The sequence below is a fragment of the Pieris brassicae genome, chromosome 5 (assembly GCF_905147105.1).
Source record: "Pieris brassicae chromosome 5, ilPieBrab1.1, whole genome shotgun sequence".
Classification (NCBI taxonomy): Eukaryota; Metazoa; Arthropoda; class Insecta; order Lepidoptera; family Pieridae; genus Pieris; species Pieris brassicae.
Genome location: NC_059669.1, coordinates 17,902,988 through 17,914,753, shown reverse-complemented (window position 1 = coordinate 17,914,753; position 11,766 = coordinate 17,902,988). Strand labels below are relative to the sequence as shown.

Genomic DNA, 11,766 nt, shown 5'->3' with positions numbered 1-11,766 from the left:
TCCTTAAAGCATCGACAATTATCACGTTTTCCCTGAAAAAATATTCTTGGCAAAGCATTGTCAGTAGTTGTTTCGTAATTTAGCATTCTTAATATGTAAGAATTTGGTTCCTGGGAAATATTTCTTAGCAAAGAATCCTTCACTACTTTGCATTAAACTTTACAATAAACTAGAAGTTTTCTGGCTCTTATTTACATGTACATATGAATTATAATATTACTTACAAAAATATTTTACGTGTATAAATAAACTATATTTCAAATTAAAAATTATTGGTAAATTATGAATGAGTAATTTTGATATAACGGTATGAAAGTACCATAAAATTTAAATTGTTATCCATTTATAATATTAATAAATATTTGCTCAGAGTGTTCAGACTTAAAGGCGCTGATAACATTTACTTACGAATACTTTCCGTAATATTTAACATACTGTTTTGTTCAAATGGCAGTCTGGATATACTCACTATATATTGTGCTTAGGTTATAAAATCAAACTAAAAACTGGTTTTGATATGCAAACCAGATATTTACGCCTTTTCCCTCCGATGTCAAGAATTAAAAAACCCATTCAATCGTTGTTGCCGGCTTTTACGGAATTGAGGAAAAATGTTAGCAAAATAACAAAATCGACATTATGAGAGAACAGTGTAAAACATAGCTATTTTTAAAACGCAAGTATGGGGTATAGACAAATTGGAGACTCCAAATGTTGACATATAATATCTGTTTCAGATCAGTTTTATTACAGACACTGTGACACATGTTAAATATTTATATTGAGTAAAGAGAAAGTTAATATTGTTAGTTTCCTTATATAACCAATCCTTAGGGTTATTTAAATATGATTTTTGCTGCAATTTCATCTCAACATATTAGCCTAAAGATGAGCTTCTTATTTACACCGCGCGCGCCTGGTACAACTGATGAGCCTAGAGCTGGTGCTCTCCTGGCCAATGAATAAGTATCGCAATACAACGAGGAAATGCTGCTTTCATTTAAGGTACACTGCCACGGGGGCTAAACTGTTGGAATTTGTTTAAATTTTTTTTAAGATAATTCAAATACTGTATATTGGAAATAAATTTATAACTACCATATTGTATAAAATAATATTGAAAACCACGGCGGCAAATATATATGTCGTTAATATGATTCATTAAAACATATTTTAGGTTACTTGAAAGAAATTAACTTACTTTATTGTTGTACTATGTGGCATAACTCACACATTTACAATTGTTAGTAAATGAACAAGAACGTGCGTCGCAAGCGCATCATGGTATGCTCTTTGCGTTTGGATTTCGTCCGAGGCTGACGTTTTTGCAATAAATTTGGAATTTATAATTATAACACATTGACTTGTAAGTAGCATTATATAATTTGTTGACATAAACTATAGTATTCGACTATATTTTAGTTAATTATAAGAAATTTCAACTAATGATCATTTAATAGTTTTCTACATTTTAGTTGTATAGATAACGTTAAGATATGTTGCATATTTTTTGTATTATTCTAAATCAATTAAATACATAATTGTCACTGTTATAAAAGGTAGATACACATTTTTACTTAGTAAGGTATTTTACAAAAGTATTTTAAATGTCAATCTCTATTGCAATCTACTATTATTTTTTATTCGCAAGCGATGTGTAATGAATATTTCATTTTACCGCAATAAAATTAAAAAGTCAATGTCACTCTTGTGGGTCGGAATGAAATCTACGTATGATTTATAAAAATTGTATCATTAATATGATTAAGGTTTTTTTCACAACCTATTGGCTAAAATTATTAAGTTTACTGCTACTTCCACTGAACTTTTACTGGGTAAATCTCAGTCAATTGACATCTTAACTGGGCCAAATATTTTTAGCTATATATTTATATATAAATTAACCAAGTTCAACTCACAAAGCTTGTCAAATAAATCTACTAAAAGTCCCACCTAACAAATCTCATACTTCAATGTAATGATGATAACACACTAAGCAATATCGTAGATACCATCTACATATACCGCTCGTTTGGCAGATAGTAAACAAACTTGTACCAGATTAAAAAGCGTTAACTGATCATCATTTCATAATTATAATGAAATAAAAAAACCCATCTCCAGATTTTGTATATAAGCATGGTCATACGTCCAAGCACAGATAAGGGTAAAAAACCGCCTTCACCGGGGAAGGCGAGGACCTTTACTTCGCACTTCGCTCACTCCAGTGAGCTTCCGTCCTGCCCTTCAGGCGATTGACCACCCCGCGACGGCCGAAGCCGAGGTTCGAGTCTCACAGGAGACGCCCTTGCGCTAGCCGCGGGATAAAACGCCATTCTGGCCGAGCTACGCTCGCCAAAACAGACCGTGCTGAGCTGTAAAGGCCCTTAAGGCCAACAGCGAGATTCAATTCTCAAAAAAAGAAACAAGCACTATGCATGTTTCCGTATAATAATAAGAATATTGGTATAATTATTCCACATTTTAGACTTAAGACGGAGTAATAATCGTGACGTGGATTATCGATGAAGCAATATTTTTTTTGGGTTAGAAGATTAATAAGTATACAATTAAGAAAGATATAACCCGCATGTGAAGAAATATGTTACCTGTAATATAAATTATTAAGTTCAGAGTCAGTTAACGTACTCTATGACAACACAGTCTAATATTTTATAATAAATATCAATATGCAATTATTTGTAATATAGTTCCAGACATGATGCAAAAAGAACATGGCAGCTCTTGTGGTATCAGTCTACGGTCTAGGTGTCTTGTAATAGGATATTTTTGTTTGGTAAGTCTGACATTTAATTTTATACTAGTATAGATATTTAGTACATTACATATGGAAACCTTTTAGCACCGTGTTAAGTTTGTTGTGCAATGAAATGGAATTGGCTCTGTGATGAAATTATTTTGCTATTTAGTAACAGCTTTACCCTTAACTATTAATCAATGACAAGTACAGCTGTTAGAAAAAGTGACAAAAATAGAACTTTACTAGACTGTTTGTTGTAATTAGACCCTTTAAGGTTTTTATTAATAATGTGTTTAAAGTGTAAATTGACATAAAAATTTACACTTATTTAAGGCGAAACTTAACAAAATACGGAACATAAGTCATTTAAATTGATGTATAAATTATCAAACGATATAATTAAAGTAACATTCGTTAAATACATAAATTTATTTATTTCCTTATTTTCTATTTTACAGTAACTTAATAGAACAGAAAACTTATTAACATAAATATTAAAATAGCATTAGAAATTAACAAAAGAACCCTTCCGTTCATCATAGGAATTATATTAATGTACTGTATTTTTAAGATTTCTTTTATAATAAAGAAACACAGCCGTCTCCTATCCAGATCGTCTCAATCACAACTTGGTGACTTACCTAAAGCTATCCCTATTACCTCTTCTATATCTCAGGAATCCATACAACCCCATCACTCTAATCCTGAAATTAATCAAACAAAAAATATCCCAGCACCTAGCATCAGAAGGCACCTATAGAGGATATCTTTTCCTAAACTTCGAATTATAGCCCCGAAGTTTACTCTTACCCCAGGAGATGTTACACCCTTATTCTGTTAGCCTTAGAGCTGACTTCATTATTTCTTTTAAACACATAAACATTTTGCTTTCTATAAAACGAACATCCGCTCTAACCCCAGTTAGTTGTATCCTACTCCTTATACAAGACGGTTGCTCCATATTCAAATTTTGTTTTTTTTTAAAAAGCTGTATTCACAAACAGTTATAACAGATCGTTAAAAAGATAGTGATGTATGAAGCGTATGTATATTAAAAATTATAGCATGTTTCTAAAATTAACGTTTGTAACAGATTATTATTTTTTCATTCTTCTACAATCCCTTTAAGTAATTTAAAAGGTATACTGTATGTCCATATAAAACAAACAGCGAAAATCACTAAATCTTTTGTCCTTTCTAAAATTCTTAGTTGCAAGCAAATTACAGGCGTTAAACTCACCCGCATAGCAACGTGAAAAAGTGTCTCATTCGTGCTGCAGTACAACTTTTGTGAAGCGCAAATTTTTCACGATTACTTTGAGTTTTAGTTACAAGTCCATTTCAGTTTTAGGTGTCACTTGTTCAGGTGTCCATTAGAAAAATCGATATCCTACCCATTTTAAATCAAACTATATAATTTTAATCATTCACAATATACGCAATACTGGCGTGATGTTTAAACATTATATTTTCTTTAATTATCTACATGTTTTAAAAGTTACACACATAGAATTGTCTTATGTTAACATAGCTTTTACACATTGAAAGAAAACACTATTTTACCGGATTAAAGCTATTCAAAATCACACTGTCTGTGAACACACACTAGATAGGCCTAATCACTACATACGCTTTGACCAACCGAAAGTACTTGCGAAAGAAAATAGGTTCTTCTCAAGATTGGTACGCGAAGCCATTGAAATAAAAAAAAACACCCCAATTTCAATAGAGAAGACGGCCTAAAATTATCAAATACCTGGGATCCAATAATATCCAAATCAAAACCCCAAGACAAACAATCCGCGAAAATAGAGGACACCGTGAGTCATTTCTGCAAAAATCTTTTACTCGATATCAACTCCGGGAAAATAAATATAGATAACACAACTTTCTCTACAGCTGTGATACTTTTGTCATTCAACGTCGGAAAATTTTTAATTCAAAATTATGTAAAATAATTATATGTTTATAATAATAGCTTTAATCCGGTAAAAAAGTGTTTTCTTTCAAATTATACAAATCTCTTTAGTGGTTTCAATTTTGTCTTTTTCTTTTTATATATAATTATACGTTTAAATCAGTACGTTACTCTTTAATTAGTACCGTCACACTATCAATTGAGAAATATAAATACGGTTAATTCCAAAGGTTTTATAATTTTGATTTTTCAGTTTGCGAGTCTGGTGAATGTCATATCTCACGTTGTGGTTGTGAGCATAATGACACGTGGCTTCGTTTGCGATATAAATGAAGAGAGCGTGAGTATATGTTAAAATTTTGTTAATGTCAAACGTATGTTATGTAAAATTATTTTCGACACTTATTTTGATTATAAAACGTTGAGTAAGTTTGATATTCGAATGTTTTGTACATTCGCAGAAGTTCTTTGTGCACTAATAAATCAACACTCAAGAATACGAGCAGTATTGGCCTAGTGGCTTCAGTGCGCGACTCATCTCTGAGGTAATAGGTTCGATCCCCGGCTGTGCACTACTGGACTTTCTATCTATGTGCACATTTAACAATCGCTCGAACGGTGAAGGAAAACATCGTGAGGACACCGGCTTGCAATAAGTTGACTATGTCGATGATCGCATGCTTGCTAATTAGATTGACACATGATAATGAAACAGATACAGAAATCTGAGGCCCAGACGTAAAAAGGTGCCATATTTATTTTCAATAAATCAATAATTAATAGCTATTTAAAAGCAATGTCTACCTCAATAATTACGTCTATCATTTTAAGGCATTTCTTAGTATCGTAAGTTTTACTTATAGTTACTTAAGTTAATTCTCTCTATAAGTGTACTATGTTTTTCCCTAGATACAAATGATAAATTGGACATGGTTAGAACCGTTTATGTTTATCGTCAACATGGGAACTCATGGCTTCTACCCCTACCCACTTCTTCTTCGGCCATATGCTGAAGCGTTTGAAAATGAGCCGCTTGGACTAGAACTCAAATGTAACACATCATTGTCCCATGTCTCTGGCGCTAATATATTGTACTTCTTTATAAATACATCTTGGTTTATATTTGTATTAAGTTATATTGTTGCCATATACAAAGTAAGTATTTTTTAATAATATGATGTATGTATAATAGTACCTATGTATAATAATACTAATAAAGAAACGTTATTTTATGAAACTTGGCTTCCGATTTCAAAGGCTAGTAAGGCTTGTTTAATATAAACTTTGAAACACTGAGTCTAGGAGATCCCAGTTTCTTTCAAAAATATATATATATATATATAATTACTTACATTATTAAAGTGAGGCTACTTTACATTGGTGATATTACGTAGCTACTAGGGCTGTCCAAAGCTTGACTGAAGCTAAACCAAGCCAAAAGTTTTGCTCGCTAAGTTATTTTGGAACTTAAAGTTAGGAAATATTTGGTTTATATTGAAATAAATACTTTGTTTCATTAGAAAAATTTCGTGTTTATTGACAAACACTTAGAAAAGGAGAACTTTTACCAAAACCTAATCATAAGGGTAACGTTAAGTAAAGTGGCGAAGAAAAGTTCCATAACATATTGGTTTCGACATATGCGCTAACTTTCAACTTTGAGGTTACAAACACATTTGTATATTCTTTTCAGAAAAAGGTTACACCGATTCGAATGTTCTATTTGTGGACCTCATTGAAGATTGGGGTGCAGATATTGTTTTTGGCGTACCAGCCTGGTAGTATAAAATTCAGCAACGATGCTGTCGGCCTCCTAGAACGCAGTGGCTTTGCCAACCTATTGGATATTGGTAATTTCAGTTTTGTTTAATATTTAAAATCCCGTAACCGTTATAAGAAAGACTTATCACAGCTTTGTGTACCTAACAAACAGTTATTATTTTTGTGCAACCCCTTCATCATGGAGCCTACCTGTTAGATAGGAATTAAACTAAAATACAATGAAGGATGGACACCAAACGCATTAAACAGACGCAATTGACAATTTAAAATTGGAATATGCCATAGATACTATAAAAATAAAAAAATAACATTAATTGAAACTCCTTGATGATACATAACTTCGTAGAATCGACCTTGGACCTGTGTCATAATAATTATTATGCTTTTGATAAATGTTATATAAATACCGATTTTTGGTGGTTTTCTACGACTTATTTAAATTTCCAGTATTGGGTTGCATTTGCATCAAAATAATAAGAAGATACGCCAATCAACTGGCCCTGGAACAAGTGGTTTGGATCGTGAAGCAACCACCTACTTACGAGGAGAGTATCAATAACTCACACCCAGAAGAAAAGAAAGAAGCAATCATTAATATCGATACTAAACCAGAAGTTGCCACGTCTTCCATTTAATTATATTGCTATTTCAGTTTAAAAATTTGAGTTGATCTCTTTCTATCTATCGTGTTCTACTATGATAAGTTTTGTTAATGTTTCGGTTTCCACAACGCCTTACTTTTTTCTCCATATTTTACTGTAATAACTAATTATAGGGAAACGCAGCTTATATAGAATTTATATATGTATGTATATGCAGATATCACTGCATCGCCAAGGATTCAAGCCGCTTGGAAAGTGACTGATCGTCGACGATTCGAATCGCACTTCGTTGAATACGGTCAAGCGGAAGGAGCTGTTACTGGGGAGCTCCCGACCAGAGGTGAGAACAGTACACAAAAGGAGCCGTGGTGTTTGCTGTTGATCTGGGAGATTCCTGTGTCTGTTAGTGATAGCTTTGTACCAGTAATTATATAGGGGTTCAAATTATGTCTTGGCAAATGGAATTTTCTTTCGATGTGTACAAAAATGGTCATTAACTAGGTAGATAGTTATTTATTATTTTAATTTACATCGCGTAAATTTTTAGGTTAAAAAATAACTTTTTACTAGTCATTAATCATCTTATCGGTTACAATATATAAACGGTATTTAATGTCTCAATTTTTTACCAAACACCGAGTAAATATATATTATGATATTCATGAAATGGTACGAGGCCATTGAAATTGTTACACTACGATAAAATCGACCTTAAAGCGAAATCCGAAAGGTGCAAAGTCGAATGCAGGTAACACAAATTATTTAGATCATTATTACATTTGGAGGGATTCCAAACATCTCAACACTTTGTGGTTTACATTAATACCTGTGTAAGTCTTTTATTAATCAACTGAATTTTATTTTTTATATTTTTATTTATCGCTGCCATTGCATATAGATTTTATCTATATATAATATTGTGTTATGCCGTTAACGTATGAATTATTAGGGGCTCGATGTATAGATAACTATGCTAACACAAGCAAATACATACTTTTAACTTAATTCTTGTTTGACACGGTTCCTTTGAAACATTGTGACATAAAGTAGGCGGGCTTCTTATCTTGAAATTATACACTTTAGCGGATTTTTATTTAGCGGTTTATTATTTTTAATTATTCTGTATGTAATATTGGTTTACACATAACTTACTACCTTTTATTTAAGGCATAGGGCGTGCATATACCAACCTTAAGCAACATAAAATGAGCACACTGTGGCATTAAGGTTGCATCATCAAAAATACAACAAATGCATCGAGTAAAAGAAGCCATGACGAATGTTCTGCGTTAACTGTAATTTGTACGAAGAGATGTCTGATTTTGTATTGCAAATATCTTCGCTTTTAAACATAAATAAACGTGTATTTACTTAAGTTATCTATGCCTTCATCATTGTACTGTATATTACCTTACCTACTACCGATTATATCCTTTATTGAATACCAGGGCTGTTGATAATTTATTATTATACGAACAAATTTCTAATCTGTAACTTCAAGATGTCATAACGTCGTCGTATGTCGTACAAATATTTTATAAAACAAACGGAAATAGTATTGTTAGCTTTACTACGTTCGAGAGATTTAACAACTGCCTTCGTTTAAAAGAAATGTATTCTCGTTAAAAACAAAAACATACTTGTCACTTAGATGAGATAATATAAAATAAAAATAAGGTAACATATATCACACCAACGTGTAGGACGTTATAGCATAAGAGTCCATCAACCAAACAAACTTCGCAGGCGTAATCGAAACTGTTCCACTGCTACTATTTCTCGTATCTCTGCCTCTCCTAGCCTTTGCTTTGTAACTTCCTGATACCGTTAGCCACAATCAAGTGTATGTGCATTTATTTTTTTTGAAGTTCACAGATGAATATGATCTATAATAATTAAAATAGCACTTTATTTAAATCACATAAAACTGTAGAAAAATATTATTAAATAAATGAAGATAAAGGATGTAAATGGGTGGTCTTACTGATAAAAGCAGTTTGGAAACAAACCAAACATTATAAAAACGTGTACATACATACATAGGTGTACCTATGTACACGCGTTAGAAGAAGATAAAGATCTTTTCAAAAAATTTATTCTACGTTTGTATCAAAAACGACGCACGACAAATAAACACTTGAATAAATAAATATCGTGAATACAGTTGTTAGTTTTCACTCAAACATACGTAGATGTTACTTACCTTACTTGTACTTTGTTCTTCAGGGTGTCGGTTTTTTGCGACCGTGTGCGCGCGCATCGTAAAAATTTACTCAGATTATTTTCTCGTAACGCACCAATAGAGGCAACCTAACTTTAAAAAATATATTACTGAACTTTAAACACAATATACAGATATATATAGCTAAAACATATTGTCAATTGTTTTTTAATGTAATTTTAGTCTGCGAGGTCTGCACGGTTACATTGTGTGACCTGTACCTATATGTTATTTGATTTTAATTAAAATTGACTTCCATGTATCGTACAGCAATTGAACAAAAACGTGTGTGCAAGTTAATCAAAAGTGCTGTCAAGCAAACACCATTTATCCCCAGAGGGATCACGCTGTTATGAAGACAACCAAATCCCTTAATCCACAAGACATTTATTTCCTCGCGAATCTTTATTATTTTAAAAATGCCCTCGCCTTTTTAAATCCACCGTCGTAAACAGGAAATCATCCCGGTTGGTCTTAAGATATTTTCAGCGAGCACTAAATATACTGCTAACTTTAAAATGTGTTTGTTTGTATCAGAGATTTATTTTAATATTACTCTGATATTTGTATTCAGTCTTGTTTATTGCTCAAACTTTTTTAAAGACTTTGAACCTTAATTGTTTTAATTACCACCAACTATAAGTGATCAGTGTTGTAGTGGTTTTAGGGTGTGATTCCCATCCCTGAGGTTGTAGGTTCGGTCCCCGGCTGTCCAAGAATGGACTTTCGGTCTATTAATGTAACGGGAGGCAGTCGGGCTGGAGGGTTATGCTTATATATAAGTGATACCGCCGCCCATTGGCACTCACAATGACGATCGTAAGAGTGTTGAAGGAACCTATGTCGAATTGGTTTGGAAATTCGTTTAGTGGGCAGCTGGTTCCACATAGTGGTGGTGCGCAGCAAAAACTATATTAAGAAACGCTCAGTTGTGGAACGACGGTGGTCGACGTGACATGCTATTTTGATATGATATGGTATTTTGTATTCTGCCTTAAAGTTTGATAAAAAAACTCAGCTGCAAATATTAGTCCGAACAACTACTCAAACCAAGATGCATTTACCTCGTCTAGTAGAAACATGGACTGTCCTGGCTCGAGATAAGCGAAGGATTAGCGCGTTTGAGATGTAGAGTTGGAGGCGAATGTTAAGAATACCGTGGACTACGAAGCGCACCAATACATCGACATTGACCCAACTCCGCATACGGAGTCGTCTGTCTACCATATGCTGACAACGATTTATCTTAAATATTCATATTTCATCTAATATTTCAGCAGTGATGAGAACGTGGTTGGTAAAACAGAAGGCAAACGATTACGTTAACCAACCAGGTAAACGTATCAATTGAAAGATTCATCGTCATCAAAATTGTATAAGAGAGGCGCTGGACAGAAATCGGTGTAAACAGATATTTCCTGCTGACCACAATGCTCAGCAAACTCGCAAAGCGGCTATGTTGCCTCAGTACTGCGCTATGGTTTCCTTTTATTCGTTAGATGTAAAAAAAGTTTTACATCAAACATAAAAAGCGTGGGCGAATATTTGGACCATAGATCTTACACCGATTGTTAATAATTTACCTTAGACATTATTTTATGTTCTTAATAAGACATTGTAAAAATTTATATGACATTTGCATGCCTATTTATATATTGCTGATTGTGCGGATATTTGTAATTGATCGATCTAACCACTGTACCACTATCTTGGCAAATAAACGATTGTTATTATTAATATGTCGTCTTAAGTCGTAAAATATTTTATATATTTTCCGTTTATTATTCCGTTTTCAACGTTTCTCAAGCAATTTCTTTTGCTTTTAAAGCATGTTTCAATTTAAAATAAAACTATGTTTTCGCGCCATATCGTTCGAAACAACGCTGGCCGTTGGCTTAAATATAAGGTAAACTTTGAAACAGTCTGTAATCAAGAATCCTTTGCCATACTCGAGTAACAAATTAAAGGTCTGTTGTAACCTGATTCTAAAGCTATATACAGGAACTAAAATAGTAGTTTAGCTTTCAAAGTAAGACATATTTTTATTACAGTTATGATTTAAAAAAAAACGAATGAATAACATCATTAGATATTTCACCATTTCGGCTTAATGTAGAAAGTTCCAAATACTTTTATTGTTTTTCGAAGTAATCTCCGTTACTCTCTACACATCGTCGAATTCGATGCAACCACTAAGAAAAGCAGTGGGCTCATTCTTCCTTCCTTCGATGTCTTCAATGACATTTTTGTACGATTTCACCGCATCTTCAGGGCTCGTAAAGCGAATACCTCGAATTTTATGTTTAGTTCTTGGGTATAAATGAATGTTGCTGGGCGCCAGGTCAGGACTGTAGAGCGGATGACTATTATCTCGACGCCTGCCATAGTCAAATATTCAACAATCCGTTTTGCGGAGTCCGCTGAAGCATTATCGTGGTGAAGGGGAATCCTTTTTCGAGGGCGCTGCTGTCGAATTTTTTCC

General features: G+C 33.1%; 1 protein-coding gene across 1 annotated transcript; it reads left to right on the top strand.

The window, feature by feature from the left end:
• Nucleotides 1–1,296: 1,296 nt before the first annotated feature.
• Nucleotides 1,297–7,423, top strand: LOC123710341. The gene is made up of 6 exons (XM_045662165.1): nt 1,297–1,366; nt 2,712–2,797; nt 4,933–5,019; nt 5,589–5,834; nt 6,373–6,529; nt 6,909–7,423. The coding sequence occupies exons 2-6, from the start codon at nt 2,720–2,722 to the stop codon at nt 7,094–7,096; spliced, it is 756 nt and encodes a 251-aa protein (XP_045518121.1). The 5' UTR covers nt 1,297–1,366; nt 2,712–2,719; the 3' UTR covers nt 7,097–7,423.
• The last annotated feature ends 4,343 nt before the right edge of the window (nt 7,424–11,766 follow it).